We start from the raw sequence: 17,213 nt of genomic DNA, 5'->3' as shown, positions 1-17,213 counted from the left end.
TGGTTAAGCTTGCATGATCTGCTTCGGCAGCCCAGGATCTGCCCAATCGGATCCTGGGCACAGACCTACACACTGCTTGTCAAGCCATGCTGTGGCGGTGTCCCACAGAGGAGAAGTAGAATGACTTACAGCTAGGGTATACAACTACGTACTGGAGCTTTGGGGAGAAAAAGAAGTATATCTATTAAAAAAAAAAAAAGCACATGTGTTAGAGAGAGACCCAGTTCAAATCTCACTGCTGCCCCTCAGCAGCTGTGTGGCCTTGGGGAAATCATTTAACTCCTCTGAGCCTCATCTTTCTCATCTGTGAGATGGGGGAAATTACAGCACCTACTTCCTGGGGTTGCTGAGCAGGAGAAGGAATGACAGGAGGAGGGCACCAAGCATGGCGCCTGCCTCATAGTGTGTGCTCAGTAATGGGACTGCCTCCTCCCTCCCTCCTCCTCCTCCCACCCTCCCCCTCCTCCTTCCCCTCCCACCCTCCTCTTCCTCCCCTTCCCCTCCTCCTCTCCATAGCCCTCCTCCCCATCCCCCTCCTCCTCCTCCTCCTCCTCATCACCACAAGCTGTGTACTTTTCCATGGAGTCAGGTCAGAAAACCCACACCTCGCTTAGTGTCAGTATCCTTTTCACCACAATTTAACAACGTCTCTGTTTTCAGAGCCACCTGTAGGACTTTCCCCTTTGACTCATGTGAGAATAGATATCTTTCAAGGAGTTTTCAGAGCTGCCAGAGAGAAATGGAAAAGCTAGCCAAGCCCCATCCCTACTTGGGGTCCATGGCCCTGGTGGGACAAGCTGGCAGCCACAGATGCCAGAGACACAGGGCCCCTTGGCTGAGAATCCTATGCCAACTGCTGGCACAGGCCAGGCCGAGTGAGCCTCTGGTACTGAAGGACAGTGGGCTCCCTGCCCGGCAGCCGGGATGGGCCCCTGAGAGAGACAGAAACACAAGCCCCCAAGGGGCTGAAGACACAGCTGAGAGGTCATCCAGGCTAGGCCTTGGCTCCCCAAGCCCAGGCCGCTGCCAAAAGCTGGGGATGGGGTCCTGGGGGCTGGGATGCTGCTGGGCCCTGGCGTGGCAGCTCCAGCAGATGGTGGCCTGTGCCCACTAAGCTCTCCCTACACCCAGGCAGGCACACATGCCTGGCACTGGACACAGCTGCCGGCAGGAAGGTTCCTTCCTCCGCGCTCTATGCACGGCACAGCCAGAGAAGAAGGCGATGTGACCTCTTAAAAGTGGCATGGGTCCTGAAGGTAGAGGAGGAGTGGGGAATCATGCGGCACCAGACACCTCACAAACAAACCTCATTCCTACCCTCTTCCCATGTCCATAACCAAGTTCTGGAGTCAGCGAAGTTTTAGATTAGAGTAATACTGTTACCGTCAGAACGCCCCCCTCCCGGAGGGTTTGTGTCCACGAAAACCCCATGGCACTCACTGTCCAAGAGCTTCCGCACCCAGACACAAAGAGAGCAGGGCTCCTGGGCCAGCCCCCAGCTCGTGCTTCCTCCTGCCTTGTCTCACTTAATCCTCACAACCACCCCACGGGACTGGATTTCATCATCCTCTTTGCACATTTGAGAAAGCTGAGCATAAAGAGGCAGATGAACCATAAAGCAGATAAGCAGAGGAGCCAGAATTTGAACTCAGATTGCCCTAGTCCAAAGTCAGGACTGTTGCCAACCCGTAGGTTTGGCACTGGGCCACCGGAGTCCTGTATGCTTGTGTAGGTTCCCTCAGCAGAGGGACATTATTGTGCCCTGAAGTTCCTTTTTGGTTTTGACAGAGCACAGAGCGGGTGCTGAGGACAGACTTGTGGGTGGCATTCTGAGAGGGCAGATAAGGAAGTCCTGAGCAGCTGGTACCCAGAGAGTGAACGCATGAATCCATGAGCACAGATGTGAACAGTCGTGTGCTCTGGGCGCACAGACACCTTGTGGGAATCAGCCATGGATGCTGGACATGCACAATGGGGTCCCTTCCTCTTGGGCTTTAGATCCCTAGGGCAGCTTCAGGGAGGAGGTCTCTTAAAATACCATAGAGAAGACGTGGTTTGCAGAGGGCGGGAGGAGCGAGCACGATGGATGTGCATCACGGGTGGATGGAGGAAAGGAGGAGACGAGCAGGACGGAGGAGGTCATGCAGGGAGAAGCAGCAAGCCCTTGGGGACTCAGATGAGGTGGGCAACCTGGACTCATGGGGCCAGCACACCTTCAGGAACCCGACCCCAGTGTTCCCACAATTGGGTACCCGAGCCCTACTGGTTTAGTAAGGAGATAACATGGACTATCGAGGCAACCAGACTTGAGTTCGAAACTCATCTTTACTGTTCTGTAGGTCTGCAGTGCCTGCAGGTAGGCTGATGTGGGAGCCTCTGCTCCTTTAGCTGTAAATTGGAGATACCAAGTCCTTCAGGGTTTGCGGTGGTTATCAATCGTGTGCAGCAACACACAAAGAGCCCGGCCCCGCCCTCTAAGCCTGGTCCTTCACATCCACGTTTCCCTCCCGCACATACTTGCCTTCCTTGCACGCATCCCCAATCCTTTCCCTCGAGGCAGCCAGACAGGCTACAATCAAGTACAAGCATGCAAGTGACCCCTCCCTCCTTGCCCCCTCCCAACTAATTCCAAACTTGAAAAAAAAAAGAACTGATGTTCCTGTATTTTCTCCACGCAGAGCCCAGCACAGGGCCATTTACAATAAATGCTGCTTGGTAACAGGGAATGCCGACAGACCCTTCCCTGGCCTTTGGCTGAAGGCAAATCAAAGGCCAAAAGTCTCTCCCACAGGGAGGCTCTCAGTGCCATCAAAGGGACTGAGAGGGAGGCCACCCTCTGGAGAAGAGGAGGAGGCTATTTCTTCCTCTGCTTCCAGCCCCCAGATGATGAGAGCATGAAGAGGTGAGTGATGCTCTCTCTGGCTGCCTTTGGTGAGCCTGAACCAGAGGACAGAGAGGTGTAACGCAGGCTCCGCGCATCGGCATCTTCAGAGCCCCTGACTTCGTAACCTGCCATCTTCAACACGCCGGGTCCTGGTGCTTTATGATGGCTCTTCCCTGGGCTCAGCCTGGAGAGTGAGGGAAGCTCATCATCCAATTCCAGAGTGAGCCGCATGGAGACAGAGAGCCAGAGGCCCACACCAGGACCCTGCCTCATACAGCCCCGCTGCAGTATTCCCTGCTGGGGCCCTGCTCAGATCCCTTTGCCCACCAGTGCCCCCATCCCCAGCTGCTAGGGGCTGCAGCCTTCTCCTGAGAAGTGCCCTTGACCAGTGGAAGCCCCTTTGGTCCAGAAGGGCATGGGAGGTTACTCTCTCACCTTGGGGCAGTTGTCAGCCAATGACTGATTGATATGGGGGTACAACTGGCCACTATCCTTGCCTTGAGGTGGGAAAACTCTGTGGCATCATTTACGCTCCCGAGCTCCCCGTGGGATGGGCTGAAGCTAGACCTCAGCTGAATCCACTTCCCGACTTAGCTCCCACCCCCAACCTCTCTCTCTTCACTCCCCTACAGGTTTCTCCAGACAGCACGCCCTCAATACATGTCCTGCCCAGAATCCCCGTCTTAGGCTCGGCTTCTAGAGACACTGACGGAAGACAGTCTCCTCCCCCACCTCTCAGGAGGCTTCCCCAAACAGCCAGGGTGACAGTGGAACACACAAACTGGGAAAACGCCAAAACCCACCTAGCAGAGACACTTGCATGCCCGTCAGATGAAGAGGCGACGATTAAGCAACAGCCTCACCCAATCTGGGAGAAACGCCAGTTCCTGAATCTGCACAGGCTGCAGGAAGAGGAGAGAACAGGATTGGCCTCTCCCGGTCACTCCAATGTGGAGAATCAGAGCCTGGGTAAAGGCCACGACTCAGAAAGCCAACAGACCGAATACCCCTTCCTATGCAGCCGGGGACCCAGGGGCCCCACCCAGAGCCACCATAGTCACGTCAAACAGGCTCCTGTCCCCCCACAAGAGAACTTTCATAGTCTCCCTACAGAGAGAGAGACGGAGGACTGGAGACCTCAAGAACCTCAGACAAGAGAGCACACAAAGCCCCCGAGCAAAGTCAGTACTTCAGAGACTGAAAAGTTCCCCGCTGCATTGTCCAAGTCACTTCAGTGATCTAACAGGGTTTCAGGGTGACGCTGTGGCTCAGGGAAGAGGGGCGAGGTGTGAAACGTCGGGAGGCACATCAGTGACTATCAAACGTCCACTAGCATTTCATTCAAAGGCCAGGCGAGTGACCCCAGCTGCCCCCCACCCACCGTATTCAGGAGGCAGATTGCAGCTGTGAGGGCCCCTTGAAGGCAAGGAAGCCAGACGCAAGGCAGAAACCCGAGGAACCACGGAAGGTCATGGACAGGGAGATGACAAACGCTTTGTCCCAAACAGTGAGCGCATGCTGGACTCCATCCAAGGTGGGGAGATATCATAACTCTCCTCGGGAATGTGATTAGCATCCCAAGAGCCAAGGTGGGTGGATCAGGAGGAGGCAGTGTCACAGGAGATTGGGCAAGAAGTCTAGCCACCTAAGGCTGCGGCACTGGCGAGAGACCCCTGCTCCCTCACCGCGCTCCCTCAATCAGAAAACCATGCGGTGGATTGTGGATGGCGCAGCCCAACACAGGAGGGAAGGACACACCATACCCCACAAGAAGTTAGGTGATGCTGGTGGTGGGAGAGGTGATGGAGCAGCAGTGTCAAGTTTATAAAGCAGACGAAGCTCTCAGAAGACAAAGTCGAGAAAGATGACGTGTGGGAAGAGCATGGTGGGGGAAAAGACAAAATGGGAAAGCCACCGGGAATGAAAACACTGTCTGCGGGCTGACCGAAGGGAAGATGTAAAGTCAGAAGTGGGAAAGGCGATGGAGGCACAGGGAAGATGCAGCCATAACACAGCAGGAGGAAACAGGGGGCTGCTTTCTGAAAGAAAGCCCGCACCCCGGTGCTCCCAGAGTCTACCGACTTCAGCCACAGATTAGGTCTACATTTTACCAGCAGGATTACCAGCTCCTCTGGAGAGGTTTTTAAAAATTGCTTTAGGGGAAGCACAACTGTTAGCATTCGCAAAGGAGAACTCAGCGTGACTCTAAGGGCTCACGTGACGGAAGCATCTGTGTCGTAATATTTACAAGGAGGGACTTGGGGAATAAAAACTAGGGTTGTAGGTTCTCTCATATGGGTCTGTTAAGGGAGATGCCCGACACTTTTCAAAGAAAATAAATAAAACTTTATTTAGTGATAAAAATCACTAAAACTTTGAAAGAGTTGTACCACGATCAATGTTTATATAAATGATACCAATGGGTGTTGGTGTGGTTTTTTCTCGGTTGCCTGCTTGCACTCGGCCCCGTCGGATGTTGTGGAAGGTGATGTCAGACCATGCTACTTACTACAGGGGCGACCTTAAGCAAGATCCTTAACCTCAGTGCGTCTGCTCCCTCTTCTGTAAAATGGGAAGAATCATAATACTTGCAGCTTTCAGTCCTTACAAGGATCAATGAAGATAAACTATGTGAAGCTCCCAGCACATAACAGGCCCTCCACATACATCTCTCTCCTTCTCCCACACTCAGAAGAGCGGTTGCAGAGAGGGGACACATCACCAAGTCAACCAGCCAAGCGCTCAACCGCAATGTAAGAAACAGTAAAGAACCATCTCGAGGACAAGTCCTGACCAAGCTCCAGGTGATGGTACAGTGGACATGCGGCGAAATGATTGTCGGGGGGAAAAAGTGGAATCCTTCACACTATGGCACAAAAGAGAGACACTGAAGAATTTTTACGGCTTTCACTTCGTAATGTGGTTCATCTGCAATGGGGAAACTGCTGGTTAAAGAAAATAGGAAGTTTTAGGGGATGGAGAACAAAGCATGTCCTCAGGCTCAGTATGGAAATGACAGAGACCCAAGACCACCTGCACTGTGAAAGTCCAACTGTAAGAGCCATTCTTCTGGGAGATTTTGGTGGAGGACGAGGAAAGGCCCGAGATCAAGGGTCCAGCGTACAAAGGGACCACTTTATAAGATTCATAAAACGGCAAAGACAGAAGTGGGAAGGGGCACAAGGGATCAATAGGAGTAGAGTTAAGGGCTTATGGGAGGATATTTTAGAAATAAGTTAAGACACAGTAAAAAGAATTGTCACACAGCTATTAATGATCAAATCAAGGCCATTTAGTAAGAAATAAGAAAAAATCTTGACAAGGAAGCACAGAGGGACCCAGAAAATGGATAAGGGATACTTTGTGCTCTGAGGTCTCTTTATTTAGCAAGTCTTCAGATGTAATATTTTTAAATTAATAGAGTATGATGGAGAGAGGGGAAAAAAGAACAGAAACAGATGGTAGAATGGTCATATAGAGAAGTAGGCAGTTGGTAAATAACATCATTCCGAAAAGTTGTTTTCAGAGGGTTGGTTTTAGGCAGCTCAATCTACATCTTATTGGTAAAAAATTTTTCCAGTTCACACGATGAAGGCACAAATGACCACCCCGACCAGCGAGGGAGGACACAGAGGGTGGAAACTCAAGCCATTAACAAAGCAGCCAGGCCTGCAGTGTTTCTGGAAACAGCCAAGCTGGTACCGAGTTGGAGGGGTTGGCATTCATTTATGCCATTTCTTTTGTTAGTACATCCCCAGGCATGTTGAGTGTCTGTCTTGTCCAGTGACTCTGCTGGGTAATGGGGCCACCAGTCCCTGCCCACAGAGCCTTAATTCTGGAGAGGGAGCCACTACGCAAACAATTGTGATACAAGGTGATCACTGCCTGGGGGGGCAAAGGGGAAATTCAGGGCTGGACCCAGAGAGCACCGGGAGGTCATCTAGTCCATCAAATCCTTTTACAGGTAAAGAAACAGAGGCAGAGAGGAATGAAGTGGCTCCACCAAAGTCCTCAGGCAGTGGCAGAGCTAGGACTAGAATTGGGGGCTTCAGGAATCCAACCGAAACAGTTGCTCAATATACTGCTATAAAAATCGGTTTTATTTCCGTAAGCAGTTTGCTAGTCTCCACAATAGTGTCCCACTACATCAGCAGAGTGTCATATTCCAAGATAGCATTTCTGATATTTTTAGCAAATTGATTCCACAGGTTTCATTATAATGCATTCACTTGTCTCCCCTCTGCCCCCATTCCCCACCTTCAATGATTGGGCAAATTCATCCCCACAGATAAATGGGGAAAGAAAGCAAGGGAGGAGCCTGAGGAAGCCAAAGCAAACATGTGCACTTGGCAGATGGGTATCGAGCACACTCGAATAAGCACGCACCCCTCCTCTCCTGGAGCTGGTGTTTCTCATTCCCATGCATGTCTATGTCTGATCCCTAGGCGATATATGGCAACTTCTGCATGTCTTAGATCCTCTCTCTAGAATTTTCCTGAACGCCTTCCCTTATCAATGTTGCTGTCTGTCCAGATCCACCAAGACTGCTCAATAGATTGAGTTGGCTCTGCTTAGAAGCTCCTGTCACTAAGGGCAGAGATCTGGGTGAAGCCCAAGACATGCCACCTCCATATTCCTGTTGCCCAACAGTAAAGCCTGCACTGCAGGGACTGACTTCCATCTCATGATCTTGCCCCTGCGCTAACAGCGGTGCTTGGTTCCCACTGGTTTCCAAAGGAGCAACAGCAGATGGGCATCTGAAGGCAGGATTAACTCAAGAGTCATTACACGAGCGTGTTCTCGATTGAGTGCCCCAGAGTAAATAGTAATTACATGTTCCTTCAAGATTACTCTCGGCTCGAGACAGGGAAAGAAGAGAGTCATGGATGGCTGACCACAATACCCTTAACGTGCACACGTGCACACAAACACACAGGCCGGTCACAAGTGTGGATTTGGAATTTTCCCCTAAGAGTATGACGTCGGGTCTGTAAGTCCCTCGAAATATACAGATTGGGCCCCCTTGGAGGCATCAAAAATTGCTCTTACCTAGTCCCATTCTTCTTTCCTTGCTAAGTACTCCCTAAAGATGTGCCATCAAGTATGTGGAAAACAAGCAATCCTCTCACTTAGTTACGTTGTACAAGGAGGAGGAATCGACCCTATGCAGAAAACACATTCCAGTGACTCCACGACACTGATGGAACCCGAGACAACCCACTGAAACCATGTGGAACCTTCACGTGGACTTCTGGACTTCAGCAGCCATCTATGCCAGACTATGGAGAGCAGATTTATGAGAGGTGAAAGCTTGGCCAGATCACCCCAAACTCCAGACAGGCCCTGGGAGGATGCTCCCTTGTCATGGGACATGGAAAGGCAGGGAATCGTGGAGGACCAGGGCATGTCTGTAAACCACCTCTGGAGTAGCACCTCATGCTATATTGTAAGCTGTCCAGGGGGACTTTGGGAAGAACGTAGGGACTTTGAAGCTTTCCTCCCTCTTGGCCTTTTTGGCACAGGGCCCTAGAAAATGATTGCAGCAGCCAAAATGACATCATCATCATCAACAGCAATGGCTTTGAGAGTTTATTATCTAGCAGGCAGTGCTCAAGGGCCTGTAAGTTGATATCCTTCAATTTTCACAACTCTGCGAGGGAGGTGCTCTCATCATGCCCATTATACAGATGAGGAAACCAAGTGTGGAGTGGAGAGGCTGGGGAACTCGCACAAGGTCACAGCAAGTACAAGGCGGACATGGGTCCAGTATGGTGGCTCTAAAGCCTGCTTAGTCACCACCCAAGCTGCTTCATGGAGATCAGCATGCAGGTGAATAAGCCAGTCTAAAACTGTTGCGATTTCCATCTTTAAAGGAATGTTCATCCAGTGGTTCCTATTTTAGCTTCATGCCAATCTTGCAAGATGGTGAGAGCACGTTTCAGCCCCCTTTGCTGGGCGAAGACACGAGAGTACAGAGAGGTTAAGGACTGGCTGAGGTCGCCCTATTTGGCAACTCTCATCCCAAATCCCAACTATGTGCCTCTCTTCAGAGGCTGCCGAAGGGCCTTGAGCAAACCCTGAGGAGCAGGCGCCCGGGTGCGGGGCTTCGCAGACGTGTAGAGGCCTCGATGCAACTTCGGGGCAGAGCATTGTGAGGCGTAGAGTGTTAGGACCACAGAGGTGTGGAACAACGGTCTCAAAAATTAAAAGCAAAACTTAAAATGCAGAGCTTACAGATTTGTTTTTGAACAGTAGGTCTGACCAGTTTTCCACTCACCGCCCAGATGTGCTTATAGACAGGGGAGGCGAGAACAAACGGAGGACAATGATAGATGATAGGACTATGGAGGATGGCAAAGGCGTGAAGCCGGGGCCCAAGGCCTTGGAGTAACGGGACGCAGGCTGGCTGACCCGTGGCGATTGGGCATGTTCGGAGCACAGTGTATCAGGTCCATCATGAACAATAGTTCTAAAACGTCAGCTTCTGGAGCCGGAGAGCTTAAGAGACCTTGGCCTATCCCTCATTTTACGATCAGGAAACTAAGGCCTTGCGAGCGTGAGCACCTTAATTAGCACTGATTGGGGGGTGGACCTACCTGGCCCCTGCCTCCTCCCATGACACCGGCTGCCCCTCTGTCCACCAGAGCAGCCCAGGGAAGCAGCCCTCAACATCTGGCCTCCCTCTAGTTGACTTTGTTTTTTAACTTTTTACTTTGAAATAATTCTAGATTCTCAAGGAGCTGCAAAGAAAGTGTTCAGGGAGGCCCTGTGCACCCCTCGGCCTGCCCCTCCCCAGCGGACTTGTACACACACGAAGTTCCGATACAACCATAGAGAGTGACAGGGCTCTTCCTGAGGCTTAGGAGCTAACAACCCAGGACATTTCTTTCTCAGATCTTATCCTGCCCTCCTCACTGCATGAACCCTAACACACACACACACACACACAGCCTAATCAGCAATAATTTCACTCCTGAATATTGCTGGAAAGATCACTAAGCCAAGTTCATCAATTGTCTTAGCCAGCCAACAGTCCCCAAGAGATGCCTCGACTTTTCACTGCTACCATTTAACCCTCAGCAGCCTGAGTTTTTATCCCGTCTCCCAAAAGAGAGCAGAAATACTGTTCTGGAAAGAAGCCAGTACCTAAGACGATGTTCCAACCTTGCACCTTTCAAAAGCCTTGTCTGTGCTAATGGAAGCAGACACTCTGGAACACTTCAGAAGGAAGGTCTCCCTCTTATGAGCATCCCCCGGGACCCACATGGTTAAGGCAGGAGGAGAACGAGGGCCCTGCAGAGTGTGAAGCAAGCCAGATTCAGCCCAGAAAGGGGAGAGGCAAGGGCGTGACAAATGAGGGGGAGTGACGGCAGAGACGCCAGTTTAGGAATTAAACTTGACATCAACTTAGACAAAGCTTCTTTACTGAGCAGAATAAAATTCCTGTGAAAGTTTGTGCACATCTAAATAAAAGACACACTTTTGTTTTTTCCTGGACAGAAGAATGTGAAAGCAGGAAGGACAGAGAGGGGAGAAAGGCCACGGCGAGGACCATGAGCTGATGTAGTTAAGGCCGCTGGACATTCACAATTTCAAATCACTCCCCACTGTGATTAAGGGATTGGAGGTGCCCTCTTGAGAGAGGAGAGTCCATGCAGCTCACTTTGAGTGCATTTATTGAACACATTTTATGTGCCAGGGCTGGCACTAGGCACTGGGAAGTTCAAAGATGAATAAGAAGGAGGCAAAAAGGGAGGCAGTGACAATTCAAGTGTTTGGTAGGGGCACCTCCAACTCTAGGAGGGGAGCACAGAGGAGGGAGTGAGCCAAACATGGGGCACTGTGGGAGTGTGGGGGGCACTGTGAGTCACGTTCCCATCCCCTGCTTCAATCAGGACGTGAGTGGCTGATGAGTGGGGAAAGCAAAGAAGGAGGGCTCACTGCCTTGCAGCATGGAGACCCTAGACAGACACACGTAAGGGGTGTCAAGGACACCGGGACTGGGGGCATCCACGAGAGGACACCTCCTCAGGAACGCTCGGCTCTTGGATTCACTTGTCAAGTAACATGTTGAGAGAGAGGACAGAGCGGGCACCTGCTGCCCTGAAAACACAACCTGGTTGGCTTCACAGCTGGGACTGGCCTGGCAGCTCTGTGGGTAGAGCCCAAAGCGCCCTCTGAGAGTGTAGGGTGGAGAGGGGTGCAGGGGTGACCCAGAGACCCTAAGAACAAAACTGCTCATGGAACTGTGAGGCAGGGCCAAGAGAGCTGACAAAACTCTGTTTCTAGAGAGCAGGAAGTGCAGCCTTCTTCCCCTGACTTAGGGACACTGTCCAAAGTCTGGCTCGCATCCTCCGCTTCCTCACAGTGGTTTAAAAGCCCCTAGTTCTCTGGTGGAGGGGTTTCTCAATCTCGATCTCTGATTTCCAAATGGAAGAGCCCATTGGAGGATGAAGCTGGAAGTTTGGCTGATGCAGGACTCTGCTGCCAACATTCAGGACACTGTTGGTGCCTAATCTCCAATGCGATGGTATTAGGAGGTGGGGCTTTGGGAGATGACTAGGGTTAGATGAGCTCTCCAGGGTGGAGCTCCCATGATGGGATTAGCATCCTTATAAGAGGAGGCTAGAACAGAGCTCTTGCTCTCTCCTTCATGTGAAAACACAACGGGAAGGTGACCTTCTGCACACCAAGAAGAGAGTCCTCACTGGAACCTGACCACGGACTTCCAGCCTCCAGATCTGTGAGAAAATAAATTTCTGTTTAAGCTGCGCTGTCTTAACAGCCTGAGCTGACTGAGACATAGCTCCTCAGTGGGAGGCGTAGGAGCCTGTCTTTAGTGGTGCAACATGATGTGTGCAGAAGTCACTGCTCCACACCGAGTAAATAAAAGTGCTAACACCCTGGGCAAAGGGCTAATACTAACATGCATTTCCTCTTCCCAAAAACCCTCTGAGGTAGGTTCTATAATTATCCCTGGTTAGCAGATGGGAAAATTGAGACCTTAAGGAGTTAAGTCGCTCAAATGTCACAGCTGAGGAAAGTTGGTGCCAGGAGAGTTCGAACCCTGGCTGTCTGACTCACAGGACATGCTCTTAACCACAGCTCTGAGCCGTCCACACGACGCACTTGTTACAGCAAGAGGGCAGGAAGGATCGACGACGAGCTGGGCTTACGGAGGGGAATGAAAGGTAGTCCCTGCTCTCATGGAGTTCCTGGTCCAGTGTGGGGAACCCATAGAAACAATTACACCACAGAGGATGAATGCAGTTAATGGAAGGAGATGCCAACCCTGTAAGGAAGGCTTCACAGAAAAGCTGATGCAGACGTGTTATAAATGCCACCTCGACACGGGAAGGGCAACTGCAAGAGGACTCGTGGGCCACCGAGCAAGAAGTACTAAGAGAAAGAACAGTGCCCAGGTAGGGGGCAAACAGAGAGCCAGAGGTCCCCAGAGACAGAAAGTCGGCTGTCTGGAGCCTTTGCTGACCTCACGCAGCAGGGGAAAGGCCCATGTGAAGGGACTAGAAACTGCTCACTTGGTTGGTGGCAAAGAAAAGGAGAAGTGTCCACAGAGCATTCCGAATCCTCCTGTATCAGGGCTTCCTTCTTTTCCAACCTGGAGAAGGAAACCGCACTCCGGGAGAGCTGGGGCACGTTTTGGCACCCATATGGCTCCGACTTTCCCCTCTCCTCTACTGCACCCCAGAGAATGAGGGGAGAGCGCGGCCAGAACGCCTGTGGAGGACTTAGACTCCTGACCTCAGCTTTGCCTTGACCTTGCCTGACCTTGGCCAAGTTCCTCCTCCCTTTCTCTGGCTGGAGAGCAGGGACTTCTGGACTTGCTTTCTCCTGGGCACAATGAACCAGCTGGGCTTTGAGGTCCTCACAAGCAGAGTGTGGCAGGGGACCCGACAGAGCAAAGGGGGAGAAAGGGACTTGTGAGCCGTGACAGTGCTCTAGCAGGGGAAGCCGGCCCCCAGCACTTCAGAGGCAGGACCGAAGAGGGGGGAGTCCTCTCCTCTAGCTCCACCAGGCAGCAGGGGGAACTCTCCAGCCGCCAGTAAATTGAGCCATACTCCTGTCTCCACGTCCTCACCTCTGGCCTGGAGGAGGAGAATTGATCCGGGGAGTTGAACGCACGTAGCCCCTCCAGGCCCTTGGTGAACAGAGGAGGCCTGTCTGCTCCCGGGGACTTTTTTGCAAACACATCAGCTGACTCTGGCTTCAGAGCTTCTGCCACAGTTTCCATTTTCGCTTTGTGAAATGATTCCCCTCTCTCTCCCCACCTTCCACTTTGCCGAAGTTGTACAGCAGCCAGAAAATGCTGATGGCTTAACTGGTTTAATTTTTTTCCCCAGCAGCCCTGAGGGGTTTTAACTCTTTCCTCCTGCAGAAACCCTACTTTTGGAGTTGAATGTTTAAACTCTCACTGGGAGACTCATAAATATTCGGAGTCACTCTCTCCCTCTCTGTTTGATTAGGAAATGAGCCTTTAACTCAATGTAATCCCCAAGCCATTAACAAAAAAGCCCTCAACAGCTCCACTATTAGAATTCCACTCTTAACCCGCTGAGGATTGAATTAGATTAACATAACTACCCACAATCTGAGTTTATTTTCTGTGCCAGATAGAAATGTGTTTTTCAGGGAAGGCGAGAAGGGGGAGGGAAGGGAGGAGGGAGAGAGAGCGCGGGAGGATAATGAAATGTAAAAATAGAGATAAGAAAAAGATGGACAGATACACTGTAGAATGAAGTGATGGGGAGGAAGAGCTGAGCGTGGTCCTTGGTTTAAAAATCCTGCCAGCTGCCATTTTTTATTTACGGGGTATCTGGAGAGACCTCGGCTATGTAAAACTGTTTGAATGAGGGGGCTGCTTTCCAGGTATTTGCGATTCCTTCTTCCTCAAGATTGATGGTCCTGCACCTGAGGCTGCCGGATTCCAAAGCACCTGCTCATTGGCCCCACTGTCCCCAGTTTGGGAGGAGGCCTGGGCTGGGCTTCCACGTGCTCCAGGGAGGGGGGGCACATAAAACAACTGCGCGTGCACGCAGGAGAGTGCGCATTTACATTCAGAGAAATAAAACCACGACAAGGATGGAATGGGTTAGGTTTTGCAGACGTGAAGTCACAGACAGTCCCGTGACCAATTGCATGTAAGAAATCAGTTTGGAAAAAAAATGAGTTTGACGGTAGCTCAGTCCACATAAAATTAATCGTTACTGAAGCAGAAACTAAGTAATCAGAGGCTGCCTTATGCAAATGCATTGAAGTTTTCCCCAAGTGCATCTCTATAAGTAAGCCCAAAGGGGAAAAACCACAACCTGAACTTGAGGGTGAAAGCCAGGCCCTCCATCATCGCCCTGCCAAACAAGCCCCCATCCCACCCAGAGGCATCAACAGGTAGCCAAGGAAAGGAACAGTTCCTGCCTAAATGTTCTAACAAATATTCTTCTCTCTCAACCGTTGCCGCTAATGAGAACACAGGACCAGCTCAGAAATGTGGGGCTGTCTCCCACCGCACTCAATCGTGGGCCAGCAGGCTCCAGCATGCATGCTGAGGAGTGGAGGGAATGGTTTGGTCTTGGATTAAAAGGTTAAAGACAGTCACGCTTTCTCTAAAAAGCAGTTGAAATCTGAAAGTCTTGGGCAAGAAGTTCAGTTTTGCACACAGCTGACGGCTGTGATTTCTGAATGCAATGTCTCAATCACTGGGTTTGCCCAAGCTTTAATTAACAATAACCCAAGGCATCTCACTTCAGCATTATTGTGGAAAACCGTAGCAGGATATGTTTATCCAAATAGAGTCCTTAGAATAGAAAAAATGATAATGCTGCATACTTAACATGTACAACTTCTATTTAATTTTTTTCTTGGTTTCTTGGGCTTTATTTTCCATATTAGGTTTTAAATAGTGACATTTCCCCCCATTTTACACCAAACTCCTTAGTCTGAATTTTTCCACCAATGAATGTGGTCTTACTACGTGAATTTGTGAAGTTTGCCTTCTAATTTCTTATTCCTTCCTGATCTCCATGCTCCCCTCCAAGATAATAAATGAGTGGATTAAAGATATAAATAACCTTAAATAAATTACAGTTGAAAATAAAGAATCAGGAGAAGCAATGTTAGAGGCTCATAAAGGTCAAAATAAAAATGAGATCAAATTCCCTCTCTCTATGTGTGTGTGTCCATATTATTTAACTTTCACCAAGTTAGATGTGTTGTTAAAGCTACTTTGTTTTTAATCAAAAATAATCCAGATTCACCTGTTTTGTTTAATGCTCTTAAACTGTTGGAGAGATGATTTCTTTGTTAGGATATTGATTTTCCAAACAAATCAAGAAGTAGTCCCTGGCAATACAGCATATGGCAACCACTGTCTTAGTAAATAGAAACCCAAGTGTTATCAGACTCGTAGAAAGAATGAGATACATTTTAAACGTTGTATATAATATACATTAAGGCTCATTACATTTTTCCCAAAACTTAGGGTTCCTATTCCTTTGTAAATAATGTATAGCACATCTCCCCACGTGAAGGATTTTTAGTTAATACTACGCATTATCCAGAAACTAGAGTCCCAAATCTTCCACAGGAAGCCTGTGGGGTGTTGGCCGTGTGGACCACGGGACAAGGTCTGGGGACTGCCATCTCTGGGAGCCACCAATGTGCCCGCGAGCTTGCCCCCGACTGTCTGGAACAAGCATAGTTTTGACGAGAACAGTGATACTAAGTGTCTTCCTCGGGGGAGGATGCAGAGCAGGCACGGACAGCCTCCACACCTGGCTCGTCCCTTCAGAGACTCTCCGTCCCCAGCCCCCACCCAAGTTCCCCTTTCAGGATGAAGAAAATACACCACAGGAGCGAGCCAACAGAAGCCTGTAAGGCAAGACAAATCATCACTCTCCTCTGGATTCCTCAAAGCAAACTCGCTCCGTGGAGGGAAAAAGTCATTTTCCTTTGCAGCGCTATAGATAAGCTGGTTGTTGGGACTGTCATGACTCCCCCGGAACCTGGAAGCTCCCAGGTTGAACCCAAATCTGCCGGGGGCCCTCCATCATCGCCTGTCCTGGGCGAACTGGGTCTTCCCTCTGTAACCTTCCCGGCTCACCCAATACTGGAGCTGCCAGCAAATAAAAGTTTTCACGCTGGGAGCCATAACCACCCCGCTGAGCCGCGTGTAAACTTTCCCTTGCCCTTTTGATTTACTCACTTTTTCGCAGGGAAAACAAATAAAAATCAAAGGGAACCTACGGATTCCAAATGAGTTTGTGTAACCGTCCCACCCAGCCATCCCGGTGCCTCTGACCTTCCCATGACAGTCTGCGGAAGGCAACATTTTCCTCTCGGTCACACAGGGATGCTTTACTGTTCCGAAAACCAAGATGAAAGAGCAGGCACGAGGAGATATTTTTATCCATTAAAAAAGAGGGAGAGGGAAAGAGAGAAGGGGGGTGTGTAGGAAAAAGGACAGGAAGGAACCGGGTAGAGTCTGGGGCGGAGGGAAGGGCGAAGTTGCGTTACTCACATGCTCAGGGCCGGGGAGAGGACGGGGCTGGCGTGGGATGGTCTACCCCTCAGGTGTTTCCAGTGCTGATGACTCGTGGCTCAGCTCCTCCGGCACCAGCTGACAGTCCCCTGTCTGTGTCTCTTTGTGACTAAGGACACAGTACTCCCAACCTATAAATAGATCCCGACTCCGTGATTGATATAACAGGCAGCTGACAAAAAAAAAAAAAAAAATCCCACAACCATAACCAGGTCTTAAACAAAACGGCAAAAAGCTCTAGACTTTCGACTTCACAGGGCCGCATGCAGACTACGCAGCCACCGATGTGCTGTGGAAGGGGGCAAAGAAAAACATATAATAAAAAGGAGGAGGAAGTCGGGGGGAGACCAAAAAAAGGGGGGAAAGCGTGAAAGATAGTTACTTCTCTCGTGGTGGAGCAGTCACTTGGGGTCACGGGAGAGCCGACGAATGATGGTCGCAGAGAGAGCGAGGGGCGGAGCTGGGGCAGGAGGTCCTGACCCGGGGAAGCAGAGGCCCCGGATCCCGAGCCTGTGGCCCTGTCAGGGCCCAAGTCGAAGTCCTGACTTGGGAGCTTTCGTCAGTGCAAGTGCTTTCCACGAAAGTTTCCATTCCTCCTGCCAGGTCAGGGGGAAGGGAGGGAGCAGACAGAGCTTTCCTAGCTCAGGGAACAGGCAGGCTTCTGGGGGGACACGCAGAGGCTCCTGGGGGTGAAGGAGGATGTGCAGGTGAGGGGTAGGACAGAGTCAGGAGTCCCCCGTGCCTGGTGAGGCAGGGCCCAGTGGGCCCAGTCCC

General features: G+C 50.7%; 1 protein-coding gene across 1 annotated transcript in view; it reads right to left on the bottom strand.

Annotated features, from left to right (window-relative positions):
• ESRRB (estrogen related receptor beta) overlaps positions 1 to 16,979 on the bottom strand; it is a 176,178-nt gene extending 159,199 nt beyond the window's left edge. The window contains exons 1-2 of the mRNA XM_044774083.2: positions 16,822 to 16,979; positions 16,419 to 16,570 (exon numbers count right to left, since the gene is read on the bottom strand). Coding sequence (XP_044630018.1) covers positions 16,419 to 16,420 — 2 coding nt within the window. The 5' untranslated portion in view covers positions 16,421 to 16,570; positions 16,822 to 16,979. The remainder of the gene's footprint in view (positions 1 to 16,418; positions 16,571 to 16,821) is intronic.
• Positions 16,980 to 17,213: the final 234 nt, after the last annotated feature.

This window comes from Equus asinus, chromosome 7 (genome assembly GCF_041296235.1).
Source record: "Equus asinus isolate D_3611 breed Donkey chromosome 7, EquAss-T2T_v2, whole genome shotgun sequence".
NCBI classification, from domain to species: Eukaryota; Metazoa; Chordata; class Mammalia; order Perissodactyla; family Equidae; genus Equus; species Equus asinus.
The sequence above is the reverse complement of the archived record's forward strand: the minus strand, read 5'-3'. Positions and strand labels throughout refer to the sequence as shown.